The sequence below is a fragment of the Dreissena polymorpha genome, chromosome 1, assembly GCF_020536995.1.
Source record: "Dreissena polymorpha isolate Duluth1 chromosome 1, UMN_Dpol_1.0, whole genome shotgun sequence".
Taxonomy (NCBI): domain Eukaryota; kingdom Metazoa; phylum Mollusca; class Bivalvia; order Myida; family Dreissenidae; genus Dreissena; species Dreissena polymorpha.
The window spans coordinates 130,555,720-130,577,986 of record NC_068355.1 but is presented as its reverse complement, the minus strand read 5'-3'; the positions used below and the strand labels follow the sequence as shown (position 1 = coordinate 130,577,986).

Here is a 22,267-nt window from a genome sequence, read left to right as displayed (position 1 = left end):
CTCCGCTTCTTCTTCCTCCTCCTTCTCATCATCATCATCATCGTCGTCGTCATTGCCGTCGTCGTCGTCATCATCATCATTATCATCATCATCATTGTTGTCATCATCATCATCATCATCGAATGGAATGGAACTTAAGAGGGATAGGCCTCGCCTTGATTGCGGGTCCGGGCCTTGTATGAGGTCCGGACTGGCTGCAAACTTATGGATACCCGACGAAATTATGCTTCTATATATTTGCTTGTAGAAATTATATAGAACGTCGCAACTGACAGCGCAAAAAATAAGAAAGGTGAATTGGTCAAACTTGTTTCATTATTTTTTAATTCTCTATCTAAGTTATATTACAATTAAATAAGCGTCCAAATCTGTTTTCAACCTACCTATCTTTGAATGTTTAATGCAGAAAATGTTATCAAACTATCAACCTGATATTCAGAAACCATTCAGGAATGATAACACAAATAAGAGTCGGTCGTGTTCGTGGAAATAAACAGCTTTTTCATATTTAAAGTCTAACTGTAGAAATGAGGGATGAGAATATAAAGAAAACTATGTATAAGGTGATGCAAAGTTTAATGTAGGTTGTCTTCATATGTTACAGTATCTTGTAAAAAAATAACACTATGCAAAACCAGGCACGGCATACAAAACAATGTACAACACATTGACCTTATGATACGATTTTGGGAAGAAGCATAATTTACATGCACCAGCACTACTTATTCGGTAATGTATTTATTGGTATGGCATCTTCCACACTACTTATGCGGTAATGTATTGATTGGTATGGCATCTTCCACGTGCTGGTATGGCATCTTCCACGTGCTTTTAATAGCATTACTAATCAAACATGTTTATCAGATTTATGCTAACAATTCAAACATAACCGAAATGTGTAAATTAAATTTGTTGTAGGATCTCTAGAACAGAAAAACACTCAGACTTTTTTTTAAACAAGCTGCAATTCAACTCTTTTATTAATACAATAAAGTTTTCTTGCTTACAAGAACTCGTATGTATTAAGTTAGTTTCGCCGGCCAAGTAGCAAAATGTTACTATAGAAACAGAAAATATATCAGAAAGAGAGATATTATATAACAGTATTGCACATAGCGACATAGATGATATTATATAACAGTATTGCACATAGTGACATAGATGCATACGCCAGGAATTATCATAATTGATGTACTAACTATATCCAACATGACTTAACTACCTTCTGTTCACTCATTTTTTACGACAAAAAGCAAAACATGTTCACTTAAACTGACAGAGCTAATACAGTTCGTAACTTAGAACAAATACAATTGGCAAAATGTACGATTTTGGGAAATTTGACTAAGATCTAAATGTTTGTTTTTTGTCGGTGTTTCTTCATGCACTCATTATGACAATAAATTGGGATACTAGACAAAATAAGTTTCCGAAATTAGCAAACGAAATGATGTTCGGGGCAACATATACGGAAACATCTTAAAAGGTATTTCTCGAAATTAGTCATCGGACACTATGTTATTTTTTTTATTTGTGTTCAAGGACTATACTACATGTTATAGTCGTCTAGAAGAAATACATTCGGTTAAATTAGCTGCATCAGGACATTGGTTGATGTACGATAGGATAGGAAAATAACGTGTAAGTTTTCATTAGCGTCTACCAAACCAGGGTAGTTAGGTCTGCCGATTATTTTTTTCGTTAAACCTTTTTTTCACTAATTACACGTTATTTGTACACAACGAGTATCATGGAGTGTTGCAAACATGATCGAAAGATTAACGTGGAATACAAAAACAAAGTTTTTTAAGGTCGGGACATCAAAATAAGAGTTGGTCGGTCAATTGGAAACACATAATTTTTGTTACGGCTTTTTGTACGCGCGTTCAAACAATAACACCTTTTAAACGTATTATCCAGAATAAGGCGAAACACATTTCATTAGGTACAATAAAGTCGCTACGCAATTACAATGCATAAACTTGAAAAAAAAAACATAGAAAAAAAAAACCAGATGGACTCGGAGGTGCGTTCGTTGGGTTGTCGTATGTGTTTTCTAATAATCTGTGACCATGCCTCGTAGAAGTCGGATCAGCTCAGATAGTTCCGTCTCCTCATCAGTGTCATCTGTTGATTCAAAAAGGGAAGCGACATTGTTAAGTTTGTTTTTTAAATACACATTTCAGCAAGATGGTAAAAAAAAATCGCATTCAAGGCCCCATTCAATATTAATATAATGTGTAATTGTACAGAAGAAATAAACATGAATTTGAGTTTTTATATACACATTGTTCAATTTTTGTAAATCAGTATTTCGCTTAATTTGTGAAAAGACGCTGATTATTACACATGAACTGCAAAAGAATTTCAAAACATATCCGCGTTTTCTTATTTTAATTTATAGAACGGATCTTAAATACAGCACACACGTATCATGAACATATTAATAACTATTTTATTGAAAGTGTATAGGCCCCTTTAAGAAATGTGTGACATAATATTGTTCTCATCCTTAAAGCCACGCACCTTATTTGGCATAGAAAGTTAAAGTATAAATAAGAAACATATTTTACCTATGCCAGTTAGAATATATCGGGTGGTTACAAGGAAAAAAATCCGTCTTTTTGGGCTTTAAACCTTAAAATTAATCGCGTTTGTCAAAATAGACGAATACGTCTAGAAATCCTTCTTTCGATTTTAAAAGTGGTACCGTTTGAAATATAATAAAGTACTGGCTAACTAGGCTATAGATTTAATGACAATTTTGCACACCTTCAAATTGCATCTATATGTATTGATTAACATGTATTTCATTTCAAAGTCAGAGGCAAGGTGTGTGGCTTTAAAAAATCTTTAAAAAATATTCTCAACCATTTTGAAACATAAAAATAACGTGATACTTACGTAAAAGAGATATACGCATAGGTACACTAATATTATTAAGAGCATTTTATATCCATACGATTGCGAACACTCTATTGGACTATTGGCAGGTTCATTACCGATCATTGATGGCCAATTTCCTGTGGGTGTAGAGGTCAAGTTCTGAGAGCTGGCAATTTCCGCCAACTGAACAAATTGGTCTTTGGTAAGAGACCGCACACGGAAACAGCCGAAGTTGACACGGACGAAGCTAAATTTCTTTATCTGAAATCGCAAAAATACTGGTAATGTTAGTTGTTCTCTTTAATCGTCGGCGATAGCCACAGTTTAAGAAAGACTTATCCAGCGTTTTTCGTATTTTTTAATGCCAATATATGTTTTAAGAACAAAACGTAACTTTAATATTTGGAATACTTTCAACTAATTAGAATAACCTATAAAGAATGAAAAATTATGCTTGCCCTGATGTTCGAACTTGTGACCTCTAAAGAAAAACATAACTCTACACGACGCAGAGTTTTGACTTTTGATGGAAGTTTTATCGCCATGTCGATAAAATAGGTATTTGTTAAAGTATCTATTTAAAGCATTAGAGACGCTGCATTTTTAAGCAAATAAGTTGTGTTTAGTGATAATCATAGAGATCTTTTTAGAAATGAAGTTAATTGCAAGTATGTTTTACTTTTCCTACAGTATTGTTATGACCTAACTTCAATTATAAGTCATTATTTAACGCTAAGAAGAACAACATGAATACATGTAGACACAAAGCATTCAGATATCTAATATCTAATATTATTTTTCAATTTACATTTAAACACTGATAAATTTTCATATGTGTTATCTTACCCAGAGTTTAACTCTTCCGACAATTCTAACACAGAGACTTTTCTGTCGATAGTTTATATTGTAGAGCTCGATGCAGGCCTGGACAATCTTGATTTTGGGGATTGGGAAGCACAGTGGTGGCGGGTTGGCAACTGAAACAAGATCCACTACGGATAAGCGCAAATGGTCATTTTTAAACAGCTGTATCCGAATATAGGCTTGTTCACTCCGAAAATTTATTTTAAGGCATGGTTTGTTCCCCAAAATAAAACTCATCCTTAAAATTGTACTTTTCTGTCGCTTACTTAAATCACGTGCAAATTATCCCCGAAAGTGGTTTACAATTTGCTGTTTTTTTTTCCAAATTCAATGCAGGATCCGACTCCCCAATCATAATAAATAACCCACAGGGTATTTACTTGTGACAAATCTGTGAAAAGGGGGTTTAACGCATGTGTGTTAAGTGTCGTCCCAGATAAGCCTGTTCAGTACGTAGGGACGACACTTTCCGCTTTTATGATATTTTGCGTTGAAATAAATTATTTTCTTAGCAAAAATTCAGTTAAGGCGGAAAATGTCGTCCCTGATAGCCTGTGCGGACTGCACAGTCTTATATTGAAAGAACATGCATTAAACCCCATTTTTTCAGAACGCGACTCCTTTGTTTTTCGGTTTGAAAACGTCTGGCATCTTCACAGGAAAATGGGAAATAGCTGAAGGTGGGTTTTGAACAGAGATACGTGTCACAACCGTAAGACAAATATTGTTTGATAACGCCGTACAGTATGATGGCGGCTTAATGCCTTAAGGGAAAGGTGAATTGTTTCGGTTCTATACTCCCCGAACGGATAAAATTAATAAGCATGTAGTTGAGTTGCATAACGAACAATTACAAATGTAACCGTTGTTTGGCATAATGGTATGATATATGTTTGTTTACTTTGTCACCGTATAATGAGAACAATACAAGCATTAATAGGTCATGATATAAGGTTTAACAACTTGAATGTAATGCGATCTCAATCAACGCCCAACTAATGCTATAGATTCACTAAAGGAGCAAATGATTTTGATGAGTGCAAACGGTTTATATTCCTATCGCCAAGAAGGGTCCTCGTTTTTAAAAATGATCAGGCTTTTTTTTTAAATGACCTCGCAAAACATTTTGTTGGAAAAGTATAAACACAACTGCCTACGGGGAAGTTATTTTCCAAGGTAATAGATCAATTGAATTATGGAGAAATGCGTGATAATTTAATATACATTATCGTATCTTTATTAATTTATTAATTATTTTATTAATATTTTTTTTTTTTGGGGGGGGGGGGGGGCTAGAGTAAGTCCCTGCTAAAGAAGGAAACAAAGATTATACAGTTTGTGTTTCTAAAATTCACTTACGCGATATCTCGTGGCTGAACACATTTCTTTCATTCAATCTTATAGACAGAAGGAATCCAATGTTTTTCCGCAAGTAGGTGAGGCTGATGCATCCTGAAATGACGTCACAATGAGTGTAAAATATCTCAAAAATAAAATGACGTAACCAGTTTCACTGCTTATCAGAAGCAAATAACGCTTAACTTAGAAATATTATATATATATATATATATTTATTTATTTATTTTATGCTTTCCGGTGGTTTATAGAGAAATATCAGTGAATTAAAACTGATAATTTCACTGTTTCAAACAATGAAAATTATCAGTGAAAATTATCGATAATTTTCACTGTTTACTGTGAAATGACGTCATTTTTTTACGAAATGACGTCATTATCCCAGCGAAATTCTTGAGTTAAACTCTTTAACAATGCATATTAACTGTGTAAAAAAGCATAAAATAAAAAGAAAATTCGTTGGATTAGGTGGATTATCGATTTTTATTCACTCGTGATCATAAAAATATATATTTTCACTCGTGGCTGCGCCACTCGTGATAATATTATTTTCTATGATCACTCGTGAATTAAAATCGATAATCCACCGAATCCAACAAATATCCTCTCTCTCTCTCTCTCTCTCTCTCTCTCTCTCTCTATATATATATATATATATATATATATATATATATATATATATATATATATATATACAGAAAAACAAGGAGTGCAACTTCATTTGCCGTAAAACTACACCATCTTTACTGTAAACCATGTAACTCGAACAATTTTAACGATTCAATTACACACCGGTTGTTTTCGAAAGCTCATAAATTAATTTATCAGGAAAAATTAACATCAGTACCATTGATCCAGCAGTATTTTGATGCCAGTCCTCAGAAGTTGACACTAACGGAAAAAAATGGTCGGACATAAGTGTGTCCAATATAGCTTCAATTTCCGATCGTTTCAAACAGCAGAAAAACTAAGACTGTTCGTCATTTAAACGGTTATTTTCCGTTTTATTAACATTAATGAATCGATAACAATACATTTTATAGTCACTCACACACCATCAAAAGAGTTTTTCACTCAAATTTGTAAATAAACAACCAAGAGCTTTATTTTTTTAAAGAAGTACGGGAATCCTCTTCCGTCATTCAATAAAGCATAAATTTGCTACGGGCCTTTTTATTGGTTGGGCGGAATTTCCCGCGGATCTCCGTAAAAAGGTGAGTGAGAAATTGATGAAAACCGAACAATCGTATTTTGTGTTACTCTGACGTCATCAAAGGGTTTCCCAGATTCAAAATAGAATTTTCTGTTTATATTTTGTACTCGCGGATCGAAAGACGCGATAAATGGTGTTTACCATACTTTTTCGATAACAATAGATATTGTAACCGATTGAAAAATGTTTAATGTGCATACAGGTGCTGTTTATCAACCGTTTAATGACTTGGTTATTGAGTTTAAGCTCTTTAAAGTGATAGACATGGAAAATCTCTATGTGGACACAGTTGTGTCCGACCAAACACGATTTTTGAAATGGGTCAATTTCTGAGGGCTGGTATCGAACTACTGCTGGATCAATTGTTAACTTTTCCTGATAAATTATTTTATTAGCTTTCAAAAACAATCGGTGTGTAGTTGATTCGTTAAAAATTGTTCGAGTTACATGGTTTACAGTAAAGACGGTGTAGTTTTACGGCAAATGAAGTTGCACACCTTGTTTCTATAAAAACATATACATGTGTATATGTATAAAAGAAAAAAAATATACGGGATTCCCTCCTATGATTATATACAAACTGGATAATACTTACCTGTGTTGTTTAAGGCAAATCATTATGATGAAGCCTTTTCAATTTCAAACATGAATTGTGGCGATGTCTTTTACTTTCGATTTAAAGCATAACAACATGAAAGTTGTAAACACTACAATTATTATGGACTATAGCAGTATATCAGGTGACAAACTAGTTTTCTAGGGATAGAAACAGGTTGTAGTAAGACTGTTTAAATAACATCTTCGATTTCGTAATGTAAACATACACACGAACAATAAAATCATGTACTCGTATATTTTTTATTTCTTACCCGTGAATTTTAAAGACCTCCGGAAAACCCTGAAACTTAGCCATGCGCAGCAACTACAGGTGTAGTGTCGGCATTTGCATGATACACCACGTAGATTTGCGAGTTCGATGTCTGAAAACAAGACACAAATTGTTCGGACTGTTTATTACCATCGTTTTGATTTTAGTTTATTACCTAAATAAAAACGGTTAACGCAGGAAACGAGGTTGCAACTATTTATGTACTGAAATTGCAAGCACCACTTCTTCTACTACTACTTCTACTACTACTACTACTACTACTACTACTACTACTACTACTACTACTACTACTACTACTACTACTTCTTCTACTACTAGTACTACTACTACTACTACTACTACTACTACTACTACTACTACTACTACTACTACTACTACTACTACTACTACTACTACAACAATTACTACTACTACTACTACTACTACTACTACTACTACTACTACTACTACTACTACTACTACTACTACTACTACTTCTTCTTCTTCTTCTACTGCTACTACTATTACTACTACTACTACTACTACTACTACTACTACTACTACTACTACTACTACTACTACTACTAGTACTACTACTTCTACTACTACTACTTCTACTACTACTACTACTACTACTACTACTTCTACTACTACTACTACTACTACTACTACTACTACTACTACTACTACTACTACTACTACTACTACTACTACTACTACCACTACTACCACTACTACTACTACTACTACTACTACTACTACTACTACTACTACTACTACTAATACTACTACTACTACTACTACTACTTCTATTACTATTATTATTATTTCTACTACAAATACTGTTTTATTTGCCGATACACCAATCATCGAATATAAGCTCAATATTGAATTAATTAAATACCTGAACCATCCTCGGAGAAGGTGATTCCCAACTGTCCAATTAAGGCAATTACGTCAAGCTCGTCATCCAGGTTTCCCGGGAGAAAGATAACGTCATCATCCTTCTGAATGACGTCATTTACGTAGAAGTCTTCAGTTTGAACTTCTCAAAATAGAAATCAGAACGTTTTAATATCGACTAATAAACGAACATTCATCGTTGTTTATTTGAAGCGTCATAAGAATAGTACCGTGAATGTGCGCTGATTGAGCATTTAAACAGTCTATTTCAATACCAATCATGAGAATTTTATTTGCCTTCATGTTTACAATAACAATAGGTGAATCTACTTTCTAAATGACTGCACGTTAAATATGTTTAAAAGCATTCTACAATGGCAAACTACAGGAGCCACCTATGCCATAAAAGAGGAGAGGTTTTACTGGCATAAAATAATGTTTGAGTTATTCAATTACATACTTCACAAATGCAATATCTATATAATTGTAATTTCAGTTCCTTAGTTACCAGCTCCATATTTAATCGCTAACTCGAGGAAGTCCTTGTTGGTGATGCAATAGACATCACTCGTTGCTAAGAAACCAACTCCGACGAGAAAGGCGAAATAAAACACGGGCGACATTGCCGGTCTGTTCGACTGCAACAAAATTAAACGTGAGTGCAATCGCCATTGGAATGATTGTAAGTAAATAAAAAACAGCCGACTTTCCTATAAAGGGAAGTTTGGCTTCATAGTGTACTCTTTTAAAACAAATACCGGTGCTTGATTTCAATTAATTCGTCTAAAAAAAGTTAGATATTAATATAAAGGACTTTGGTATCAACATTAAGGTTAAACATCAAACTAATAATTGTCATTATTTTTTTTTAACTTCAGCGTTTTATGTTGCTCATTTTTTATGAAATTGAAATGTTGAGCAGTTCAATACATGTTCTTGCTTTTGATATCAAAAATATCCATACATAAAACATATTTAAATATAAAATTAATTTGCTTCATTAGTATTTTATTTAGTGGACAAGCGCTAGGAAACAAAACTCACATGTTGGAACTTTCTGATTTAAAAAAGGTACGAAATTTAGGAGGTATTTTTACTAGATCTCAAATACATAAAAAATATATTAATTATTGAAATATTCCGCTTTCTATTGGGGCGAAACATAACGGTTGGTATAGTTCAATGGAATTGTTTGCCTTTTAACAATCGCGATATTGTAAGCTGAATACAAATAAACATATTTAACAGCCTTCAAATTGTGGAAATTAAATCTGCTGATTCGCTGGCCCCCCTTCATTAAACATTGTTTCAAAATATGAACAATTTTGATCTCCCAAGAAAAAAACAATTTACACTCGATTGGTTCGCAAATATGTCTGACACTTCTTCAGATCCCAACTTAGACCTATCTTGAGACATATGCCTTTGTATCAGCACGCAATACCCCCCCCCCCAGTTTTTATCTTGAAAATTCTCCCACTTTTCTTCTACCCGTCCTATACAGAGACATCATGCAAACTGTCTTGTTTGATTTACTTAAAATATTTCTAAAACAAAAATCTTTCAAATAACATTTTAATATATTATCTTAATGAAGAAAGCACCAATAAATGGCAAGCAAATAATATAGTGTCCACTCACCTTATAAGCAAGAAGTTCTCTACAGGCGATGAACAAGAGAATGTCGCTGGACATCGTCTTTTATAGCTAAATTACGGAAGAGAAATATAATTTATAAGTTAGGTTTCTAATTGTTTCGATCCGAGTACATAATTTAAATTGAATTGATATTCGAGTAATGAGTAAGATGTATATCTTTGCCGGACTTCGGTCTTGCTTGTTTGCTATGTCAGGAACACAAACAAAAGATCACTTCCTTATACGTTATGTAGTAAACGGCTGTCCATATCCGTGTCATTCTAAGTAACAAATTGATAGAACACTCGCGCCCTTTGTTTGGTCAGATATGAAAAAGTGGGAATCAAGAGATCCGCGATGTTATATCTAAAACCTGAATCGGACTGATTGAAAACATGGATAATCTTAATTGGAATTACAATGTATTCACACACTGATTGTCTCGTAAGTGGTCGAATGTATATCAACATTACCAAGAAGTTATTGCTGGCAAAGTTTTGTTTGATTTTGACACCAGGATAAGAGCTTGAAATCAGATTTGAAATAATGTGTATATACAATAAATGAGACAGTTCTGTATGCTCGACAGTATTTGTTTGTAAAACTTTCCATTCTTCTCTAAACGGTGATGGGGGACGTTATCATTGACTAGGTTATAGGTCAAAGGGCGGAACAGTTTTATTTTGTATTGTTCAGTTCCGGTTTCATCGGTGGAGAGGAGGGACACTTGCCTACGATGGCATTTGGAATCTTATTATAGACACACGCGGCCAGTCCGGGACCCAAACCCGGGACTCTCCCAACTGAGCTAACCAGGCCGCCACACAACATCTTCCCTAACGTGACCAGGTTCAGACCGTGACATACACCCCACTTGAATATGTATTCGTCCATGAACCGATGGATTCGGGGTGATATATAATTAACCATGGGCCTCCGTAGGAGTATACCCAGGTAACGTCAAGGTCCACGTTGGGCGCCAAATGTCACAGGGTGAGACAATTGTGCGGCCAGTCCGGGACTCGATTCCGGGACTCCTCGCTTACAGGGCGAGTGCTCTCCCGACTGAGCTAACCAGGCCGCCACACAACTTCTTCCCGAACGTGATCGAGTTAAGATCGTTACATACATATGATTGTTAAACAATATAACATGTTACTATAATATCAATATAAATGACAGTTCACTGGAATAATTCAGTTACGTCATTAATGACGAAATAATGTGGAAAGTGATGAGGTTTTAAGCAATATTACATTACATCTAAATGCAATAACACTACATTAAAACATTAAAAAAGGGACGGAAAATTCTGTTTCAGGGCCACTATGATGGTATTTCAAAGCAATATCACACAATTAATTGACAGCTCAGAACATTACAATCGCATTTAAGATATACACATACACACAAGTCACATTCAATTATCCACGCAGGTTTATTTTTAAAATGCGAGCTCACCCGTTCAAAGAGCTCCCGCATAGGGAGCTAAATGTTATTTCAAGTGAAATCACTTCTTTGTTAATCTTTTTTTAATACTTGACGTTTTAACTTAAACATTATTTTCCAAGTTGATAATGCATTAAATGCTTTTACATAAACAACCAAGCAAGGTAATATGGAATTTTTACACCTATAATTGCTGCTTCTTCCTGTATTTGCGCGATGATTATCTGAAATATTAACTCAATGACGCTATATTCTTAAATCTTTTTCTATAAAGAAGGAATGTAGTTGACATGTGTTTGTAGTTTAATTTCTCTGATCCTGGGTACATGGATTTTTTGACGTAATACGATCAACTTTCCAGTTGTAATCTACATGCATAGGTCATTGGGTTTATAACGTTCAATTATATTTATATTTTCTCTCTGATAGGCGTTTCTTGTTTGATTTAATTATTTTTATTTTATTTTTTAGCAGTCACATAAACAACCAAGCAAGGTAATATGGAATTTTTACACCCATTATTGCTGCTTCTTCCTGTATTTGCGCGATGATTATCTGAAATATTAACTTAATGACGCTATATTCTTAAATCTTTTTCTATAAAGAAGGAATGTAGTTGACACTTGTTTGTAGTTTCATTTGATCGTTCGTCAAAAAGTTGTTACTCTGTTGCTCTGGTATCTTCAATACCATTGAGTAATTAAATTGTAATTAAATTGAATGCGTTTTAATTCCCTTTTATTATTGTTTAATTTGAGTTACAATGCTATGACGTTAAATTTTATTTACACTTAAATGTATTATGAGTATTGCTTGGCCAAGTGTGAGGTTGAGCGCTCTATAACCGGTTTAAACCCCCAATGCTTTGCATTGACCGTTCCAAGGCGGTGACCCCAGCTTTATTAATATTTTGTGTTTATGTTGGTTTGAATTGTGCTGTATTGTGCTGTTTTGTACTGTTTGGGCAATCGGTCACTTGCCTTAAATAAAGGACCAACTAATTGTTTATAATGAGAATTCAATACTGCTCCAGCAGCTGGAGTTTCACTTCTTTATATTTCATTAGTTTTACTTTTGTTACAAATGCTTAATTCTGAGCCGCAATGCGCGGAGGCTCAATGGCTAATGTGATTTTATACTAAAAACAAATTATGGCGGTATGTTAAACTTTTAATATCGTGTATTTAAGGTATAAGAATTAATACAATGTACAGTCAAACCTGTGAACAGCGTCCAGTCAAAGGAAGTGGCTGCAGTCATGTGACCGCTGAATGCAGGGGATGGGGGGCGCTATAGTCAGGTGACCACAGTTTAGATTGTTGGCCAGATGATAGTATCATTCTTATTCAAAGAAACATACACAAAAAGCTAATTAAAAGTTATTTGTACACACACGTACAAAAACAGCATTTTCATTCAAACAGCCACAAAAGCATAGCAGAATCAAATTCAATTAGTCAAATGTGTACATTATTTTATGACATATATGTAAAACCTTTATATAAACGTTGCGATTGCATGTCTGTTTTGTTCACCAATCATTGTATCGCCTGCATATAACAACACTCGCTAGTTAACTGCTTTTGTTAACACCATATCAGCAATAAAGATCTATGTAATTTGTCAAGGGCTCTTTCTATGGCTTTATAACCTCGGCCGTCAATTGCTACCGATACACATTGTTAATGTTACTTTCACATGTATCATGCAATCAACATTAAGCTTCTCCCGTCGAGTGCTTGCTATAATTTATTAAACAATTATCCGATAAACTATTGTATCATGTCAAATTGACATGTACGCTAGAAAGCTCAAAGGCAGTTTTTTTAACCGCAAAATACGGGTAAACACAAACGCCGTCAGATGTAAGAGACAACAGTACAGGTTGATTTGAGTTTTAATTTACTTTCGCTTCTCGTAATGACTGCTTCGTGACCGCTTTACACATGTGAAAATTGTTTTCGGAGTAAAATAAACTGACCGTCAGTCGCTTTAGCTAGGTGACCATTAACGAAAGTGTTATATAGAATGATTTTCGTGCGCGGGATCAGAATGTCCGCTATAGCCAGGTGACCGCTATACTCATGCGACAGCTAAGTCAGACGTATAATGCTTATAACAATCATGACATAACATTTCACTTAATGCAAAAATAGTATTTACAATACCTAAGAATGCACAATTAATAAATTAATAAGCAAAAATGGACTTAATAGGTTAATTAGCCAAGAAAGGGTTACAAAACATCAAACTGGACAATCAGATTATTGCATCAATAATAATACCTTGAACAAAATACTGACCAATCTGTTAATAATGCCATTCGCCAAACCAGTCTGGTGGGCGATGTTGTCGTTTGGGTCTGCCGGATGGAGGACCGTCCTTACCAGACGGATTACTGCTAGAACAAACAGGACTGCCTACAGGAGTGGAGTGAATGAAGGTGATTTAGGGGGTTGTTTCACAGAGAGGATTTGGCTGTGAAACAGAATCAGTAGCGGGAGATGGAGAAATGGTACGGGCACTGATGCTGGTGACTGGTCCTCAAGTAACAGAAGTATATGCGTTTGTTTTATCGCTAATTGGTTTCGATAAAATAAAAGTATAATAACCTTATGATTCAGTAATTTCAAAGTAAACAAGTTAAAATACGAGCAATAAGGACACATTTTACAGAATACTACCTTGATCTGTCTGCATAGTAAATGCCTTTGACTGTAATTTAACTGCTGATCTTGACAATATTAAATAAAAATATGCAGAGCGCATACAGTTAAGATATATTGCGTATACAACTAAGATATGTGACATTTTTATCATTTTAAATATATATAAGGATATCCATTCACATTTTGTTATAACATCTTTACTTAGTGTTAAGTTAGGTTAGCCATTGAACTGGTTAAAACCCTACTGCCTTGGATTGACCATGCCGTAGCGGGTGGGCCTAATATAATCATTTTCACCATATTTAATTACATTTACTTCCTGTTTTCTATTATACTAGATGTTAAAATACACCTTTCTCCTGATATTGCATCTGGAGTTTCAATTAGCGTTTAACTTTTTAACTACCTTTATGTGTACTTTAAAATTCATGCACGCCTCAGGCCTCTAGCCATTGCAATATATTGTATGTATTGTTGTATTGAATATAGTGGCCGTTGGCCGTTATGGACAGGTGACCGTTATTCCCAAGTGTAATATAGAGTGATTTTCGTCGAGGGTAATCCAGACTTTCCGTTGCCTGAAGGTGACCGTTATTCTCAGGTGACCGTTAGGTCAGTTTCGACTGTAATTGTAAAATGGTTTCTTCCTTGTGGTTTGCAAAAAGCACTCAAGACTTGACATGTATGTCTTTCATGTTGCATTCTACAGATATTCATGTAACACGACAACACATGTAGCCGTTATAATAATTTATATTTAAATTCGCAAAAAACTAGCATAATTTAAAAACACATAATTATTATCCGTAAAAAACTATTTGAAATGTCAAATTAATTGTTCTTTGTTAATCTCAACAATAGTATGCTAACAGTTTGAATAAGACTTATGCAATCTTCAATATAGTGCAATATATTACTTTATGTGATTTCCAATATATTACAATACGGTTAAAGCCATATTGTTGCAGGTCTATTAAAGTTACCATGCAACAAACACTCTCGTTATCTATTTTTTCGACATCTCTTGCACCGTGTCTCCTATAAATCATATAAACCATTGTGGAATTCTTATTTAATTTGATTGCGTGTTGTAAATGGCATAGTATCAATCCAATAAACTGTCATCTAAATGTTTTATATCCCTAATCAATCCTATAACAATGTCCATAAAATATAAGAGCTGCCTTCATACAAACGCTTTATGATTCTTAACAATCTCATCACTGTGTCAAAATAATGTAGAAAAGTAATTATCCAATATATACTAATCAAATTATATTCAAATTAACCTGATATTATTTTTTTTGGAATACTATCTATACAAAAATATAGTATCTTAATTATACCACGTTCGATGAAAACCATTACCTCTTCATTAAGATGTTCAACTATCACAAACTATCTCTTTGGGCATTATTATTTCTAATTAATACAACGTTTAATATCCGTGTCATTCTATGTGGAAAATCAATCTAGAGCGCACTTGAAGTGATATTATTATCTGATATGTGATCTTAAGCTTTGATTGATCATAGATCCGCGATGTTGTCTTGAAAGCCCGGTCATGAGTGTTTGAGTGTTTGAAAATCGGACCTTTTCTCTTGATGACAAAGATTTTCATCGCCGCCGTAGAACGGCGGGTTTCGTGATGATGCGATGGCAGTTTATCTTAGATTGATATTTGATAAATAATGTGCTTAATAAGCTAGGTCTGTGTTTGACTGACATTGTTTAACATCCCCAATGCTACTCATTGACCGGTCAATGCGATCAAATTTTATTTATTTATTTAAATTTTCTTTCACATGAGTAACTTATTTGTAACATTTAAGGTAAGATAAAAACTAAATTAACCCAATAGACCAATTATCAAGCAGAATAGTTACTCAAACTAAGTTTCTTCACAACGCTTACGCTGTTGTAGCATGCACCACGCGCCCTATAGCAACATATCACATATAAGCAAAGTGGAACTCCATTTGCATCAACAGGACACACATACAATATTAACATCACTACGGGGAAATTATTGTATGACAAATGTCGGAGTTTCCAATAATAAGACAAACTACAAAATAACGCGTCAAAAGGATGAGAGTCAACTAGGCTTAAATGGGTTAATGGGCCATTCCAATCTGGTTTCACGCCGGCATGCTTCAAAATACATCTGTTGTATTACTGTTGTTTCTGCATTATTGAAATGTCAATTTAAGGCTATATAATATAGATTTTATTGAAAATCATGCATACGGCTTACTTTCAACATCTCAATAAATGTTCAGGTAAGTTGGGGATTATATCGAAAGCGAGATATTCACTCGTTGACAGTATGCTAGCTCAAGAAGCATTTCTTTAGAATTTCTTTCTTTGCCGATTTAAATAAACGTTTGCGCGTTCTGGTGAAATTAGCATGCTCTTTTAATGGCTTGGTTATCTGTGGATGCATCGCCATCATTAAATCAATTCATTTGACCATAAAATGTCTGCACAGCTGCTGGCAATATTTGAAATCAGTTTTTAATTAGTCGTTACTGACTGGATTAGAGGATAACTTAAGCGCTATATATGACGTTATTTTTAGTGAAAGTAAACAAAAAAAAATGAATATCTATTTAAAAAATTAATTACATAAAAAATATACATAAAAAAAGCAAAACTAAACGAGTTATCTTATACCTGTTTAGATTTCGGAGACACTGTTATTAAAAGGACCTGTTGAAATAGATAACTACATTCTATTTAACGAGTACCATTTTATTAATTAGTAGCTCTCAGCCCAAATAGAAACTAAGAGCTTTAAGATGTTACGACAACTTGTTGATTTCGCACGGTCTAATCAGGGACGAAATTTTTCGCCTAAACTGGGTTTTCGTAACACTGAGACTTTCTTTAAACGAAAAATACTATGAAAGCGGAAATTTAGTGGACTCCCTGATCAACCTGTACGGACTGAAAACCATAATAAAAGTACTTTGTTTATTTAACAATTTATATGTTGTCGAGAAGTGTTAAATGTGTCGTTGATAATATCGTTCATTGTATCTATATTTTCAACAATAATTGGCTATTTGTGAATAAAAAGATGATATCTGGACATACAATTGTCATAGCAACTCTTCTGTCATGTAACAGTAGTCAACCAACCTGTACGCGTGTATGTTGTGTACCGGATACACGCGTCTTTATTATTAGTTTGTATTACAGACAGACAGACAGACAGACAGACAGACAGACAGACAGACAGACAGACAGACAGACAGACAGACAGACAGACAGACAGACAGACAGACAGACAGACAGACAGACAGACAGACAGACAGACAGACAGACAGACAGACAGACAGACAGACAGACAGACAGACAGGCAGGCAGGCAGACAGACAGACAGACAGACAGAAAGTTTATTTGAGTCTCGCTTTTATACATTCATGATATATAAAACATGTAGAAAATTAAACAAGTTAATGTATAAAACCACTCTAATAGAGTAATGAGAGACTGTTAAATGTATGAACCTACGGCATATAAAACGATACAAATAAACAATAAAATCATAGGTAAAATAATAAATATAACATTTATCTACGTTTGTATGTACAACATATACACACTTATATATATACATATAAATATATAATGTTCACAGTAACATAATAATACAAATTCAATATTCATTATTTGTAAATGTAGTTGCGTCTTAATTTTAATATTTCAAGACAGGTTTTGGCACTATATTTTACCATATTTTCATCGGAGAGTAGGAATGAAATCTTATCAGGCACTGACAGTGAATTGAAATCGTTATTGACGGATGTCGCTTTTAAAACAATTTCATTTCTCAATGTGTTGTACAATGGACATTGGAGTAAAACATGAGTTTCGTCTTCCGCCACAGTTTTACAATGGTATGAGTGCACCTTTACACCAAGAATCTGGATAAATACCACGATCGAAAATGTAATTAAAGATTTTAGTAAGGTATGGTGATATAAAATCATTAGAATCAATAAAGAAATCGGCTACAATGCTAAACAAGTCACAGTTTTTATTTCGCTTTATTTTAGATATTGTTTTTCTTACTTCTTCTTCAGTAAATGCACAATCGAGCGTTTCGATTGAAGGCAACGCATTCAGATCATAGGGGTCATTAGTATTAAATGTACTGCTATGTGGTGTATTACATGATTGTTTAAAATGGTTTAAAAATTGATCAATGTTGATATCATTACTTTTTGGAACATGTTTCTTTTTGTATTTATTAATATATCGCCAAAATTCTTTTGGATTATTTGTGCTTAGCTTAGCTAATGTGTGCTTTTCTTTAATAACTTTATTGAAATATTTACGTTTTGTCTCCCTTATAACGCGGAAATATTTATTTCTAGAATTTAAAAATCTAATCTTGTTAGCGTCACATAGATATCGATTATATAAAATTCGTTTACATTCATAAAACTCGTTTTTGTTTATTTTACATTCTTCGTTAAACCACAATGATTTCTTCGCACATTTAATTTTTCGCTGGTTACCGCCTGTCTGTAAAGTTTTACCGTTAAGCTGAAATGAGATATCAAAAAAAAATAGTCGATAAAGCATCTATACAGTTTTCAATATTGCCACGGTCCGATAGCAATGTGTTTGTTACTTCGTCGAAAATGTGTCTTTTATCTTCTAAGGTTTGTTTTTAAAAAAATCTGTTATTTTGTTTCCAATCTATTTTTATAAATTTGTGCCCCTGGTCGGTTGATGTACATTTATCACAAACTAAAGTAAATTCAATCAGGCAGTGATCGGAAAATTCGGTCAAATCAAGTACATTCATATTACTTATACGCATGTACATATTGTAGTTAACAATAACATAATCGACAGTACTTGCTCAGACAGTGTTTCTTTTACAGAAATTATAACATGTATTAAGGCCTTGTTCTAAACGCCCATTAGCAATAAAAACACTATTTTCTATACAATGCGTAAGAAGTTTATGTCCGAACGTATTCGTCTGTATAATCGCCGATAATCGTTGCGGTAAAATATCAATTGGTAAATCAGGCTCGGGCATATTAACAAAGCGGTCGAGATTTAAATTATCTACCAAATCTGACCTTTGACCTATTAGTGCATTAAAATCTCCCGTTAAAAGAACATCCACAAGTTGGGTATACATTTTAACATCGTTTTATAATTGTTCAAAGAAATCAAAATCGTGTAGTACGGAATTATCATCACTGTACACAAGAGAGTCAGCGGGTGGTATATAGCAACAGCAAATATATACATCATTTTCAAAGCCAAACAAAGCTTTAGAGAGTTTACACCAAATAATCACTTTTACATTTATATTAATAACTTCAATTTTATCTTGATATACGATATACATTTGTACATAAAAAATCACACCTCCGCTGTGCCGTTTCGCATTTCTGTTGCATTTTGGACGTGGGCATGAGAAACATTCGAAATTATTAATATGGATATTATTTGATTTAGCATTCCAAGTTTTTGTAAATATTAAAATGTCATATCCATTAATAAAGTTTAAAAAATCACTGTCCTTCAGTTTTGAAACAAGACCCTGAACATTCCAGGATAGCACAGTTAGCTGTTTCCGGTCGTCTCCCTAAGTTCTGGTCGTTGGGTCATGCCCATGGTCATGGTGGCTTCCGGCGTTGCTACGCTGTCCGCCGTATTCGCGGCGGCCACGTTGTGGCAGTTCCGGTACTGGGCCAGGGGGTGGACGGTCATGGGCATACTTGACGCGGTCGATGTACAACGCGTCATAGGAAAGATTTGCCTGTTTCCCTTGTCGTTTCGCCTCAATCATATACGGAAGCAGTTTCTTTCTGCGATCTTGGATTTGTTTTGGAAGCTGGTCACTTACGCGGAAGTTGCTATTTTTAAGTTTTTCCCGTGCCGCAGATTTCACGGTCTCTTTGTCGCCGAAATAGTTAAATTTAACTACTATTGGACGCTTCTTGTCATGTTGATAAGGTCCTATCCTGTGTGCTCTATCGATTTTCATCTGCGTGGCTGCGCTTTCGATATTTAAATTGTTTTCACAAAACTGTAAAACTTTTTCGGCACAATTTTCGGACTTGCGGTCTTCAAAGCTAGATCCTACATCGATATTAAAAAATAACAAATTGTCACGCATAGATCTTGCTTGGAGATCGATGATTGTTTCATTCAAGTCGATGTTTTCATTGCGGAGAGAAGCTATATTTTGTGATAGAACATCAATGTTTGTTTTAATTTCATCACTCTTATTACTCTCAAAAGAACGGCTTAATTCAACATCCGAAAGCCTTTTTTTGGACTCGTGAAATTTTGATTTAAGGGAAGCTACTCTCGATTCAACTATTGATAGCTTGTTTGAGATGGATTCCACTTCAGTTTCAATTTGGTCTAATTTTGAAAGTTTTGATTGCATTTGTTTTGCGTACATTCAATGTTATTTAATTTATTTAGAATTGTTGTGTACATTTCTGAGTCCATTTGCGAAGTATTGTGAGTCTGATTTCCATTTTGTGGTGAGACTGGCGCATTCATGTAACCGTATTGTGTCGGGGTCTGTTGGGTTAGGTATTGAAGGTGGGGTGGCATAACCGGTCCTTCTGCAGCTGGTGTGCCATATATTGCCGGTGGAGGTGTTGAAATACCTGCAGGTGGTGTGCCATATATTGCCGGTGGAGGTGTTGAAATACCTGCAGCTGGTGTGCCATATATTGCCGGTGGAGGTGTTGGAATACCTGCAGGTGGTGTGCCATATATTGCCGGTGGAGGTGTTGGAATACCTGCAGGTGGCGTAGTGGCTGCCATTTTGTGACCTTTGTCGGGGTGATCACTGGCAAAATTTGGTGACGCCTCTTCCTTGGAGCGTTTTTTACCCGATTTAGATTTTATAAGTAAATAAATAATCTATTTTTTTGATAAATTGACATTTTCAATGTTATTTTTCACCGTAAATAGTGAAAATACCAATTTTATTTCACTGATAATAAATCTCGGTATTTCTTTACTTCATTGGTAGACCTAAAATAAATATGTTTTTCTTAAAAATCAATTTTCTTTTTTAAAGGGCAAATTAGCCAAAAGCCAGTGAGATACGTGATGATCCTCAACGTGATCCTGTACATCTGTACAAAACATACCGCGACAGACAGCCTACTGACATGTTGGGTGAAGACTCTCAAATTTTTCTTTAGTATTTGTACACCAGCCCAAAAGGCTGGTATAAGAAATCGGCAATGGGAGTAAATAAGTTGTACAGTAACAATATCATGAATGAGATAAAAACAGATGCAGGAATTGACGAGGCGCGCATTACACCATACAGGTACTAAAAAGTAACTATAAACTATACATATGAAATGTGTAACACACTGATGTTAAGCAAACAGATGTTGCTCTGACTGCGCTTTTAAGGTCGAAACTGTTTGCTAGCGACTTAAGGTCTGTTTTCATCTGCTGTGGCTCATGATGTTCTTTCATCAGTTCATTAATTAAGATCTTTAAAGTTGTACAATATATATACATGTACACTTAATTTTGTTAATTTAAAATTTATAATAAATTTCCAATGACATTTTTACACTTACCTCATCAAATAATCCATTCGATTAAAAAGCCAATAATTTTATGATCACTGCACTGTAGTGGCTTAGGTATTTTTCTAAAAATCATTTTCATCATGAAATATCCGGTTTATTTACATCCTTTTTACTGTATCATTTTCAGTGTGAGAAAAAGGATGGTTCAGAAGTTAAATGATGAAGGAGTCCAAGCTAATCAAATAGTTCAAATTTCGGGCCGTAAAAACATAAACAGTATCAACAATTACAGCAAATTGAACAACCAGCAGTCAATGGCCATTTCTGACATTTTGGTAGACTCGTCACGTCCAAACAGCATCGTGCCTCGGGCTCCTGCTCGTCCTACAATGCCAATGTCTACACACAATTTCAGGAATTCCTGTGAGATGCCGATGGGAAGAGGGTTTTTCATGAACTTTCACTTTCATGGAAACGTGTCCTTCAACTTAACCCGGAACGAACAAAACACTCTGTCTCAGCGGCAAGTCTAACAACACAGACATGTGCATCATGATTCCGGCGCTGACATCGTGCGGCATCAACAAAAAAACACCCACCGCACCCCGATTCTCATTTCCAGTGTACAGCCCTCAACAGTTACATATTATCTACTAAGGTTTAGTGCCATATGTCGCAACACTATCGACTCAAATTGCTCGTTCTATGATACTGCCGGCAAGTCTTCTATTTCCAGTCAATATCCACCGGCTCCTGGCGGGCTCCTAAACTCTGGAGGCTGCCATCCAAGCGCATTGCGGAGCCGGGGCCAGCCAATTTCCTCACAAGATCGTTATGGGTCCACCCTTCGGTCCGGTATAGAAGGGACGCA

At 34.7% G+C, this 22,267-nt stretch overlaps 1 protein-coding gene across 1 annotated transcript; it reads right to left on the bottom strand.

Moving 5' to 3' along the window:
- Positions 1-579: 579 nt before the first annotated feature.
- On the bottom strand, positions 580-9,806 carry LOC127867146 (uncharacterized). The gene is made up of 8 exons (XM_052408193.1): positions 9,732-9,806; positions 8,599-8,728; positions 8,092-8,232; positions 7,189-7,299; positions 5,110-5,202; positions 3,733-3,863; positions 3,003-3,147; positions 580-2,127 (listed from the first exon to the last, which is right to left on the bottom strand). Exons 1-8 carry the CDS (start codon positions 9,783-9,785, stop codon positions 2,057-2,059), a joined length of 876 nt encoding a protein of 291 aa, XP_052264153.1. The 5' UTR covers positions 9,786-9,806; the 3' UTR covers positions 580-2,056.
- Positions 9,807-22,267: the final 12,461 nt, after the last annotated feature.

Coding starts and splice junctions, on each gene's coding strand:
- LOC127867146 (XM_052408193.1), bottom strand. CDS start 9,785: ATGTCCAGCGACATTCTCTTGTTCATCGCCTGTAGAGAACTTCTTGCT. Junction 8,729..9,731: donor GAGAACTTCTTGCTTATAAG/GTGAGTGGACAC, acceptor ATTTTGTTGCAG/TCGAACAGACCGGCAATGTC. Junction 7,300..8,091: donor CTTCTCCGAGGATGGTTCAG/GTATTTAATTAA, acceptor TCTTGTTTTCAG/ACATCGAACTCGCAAATCTA.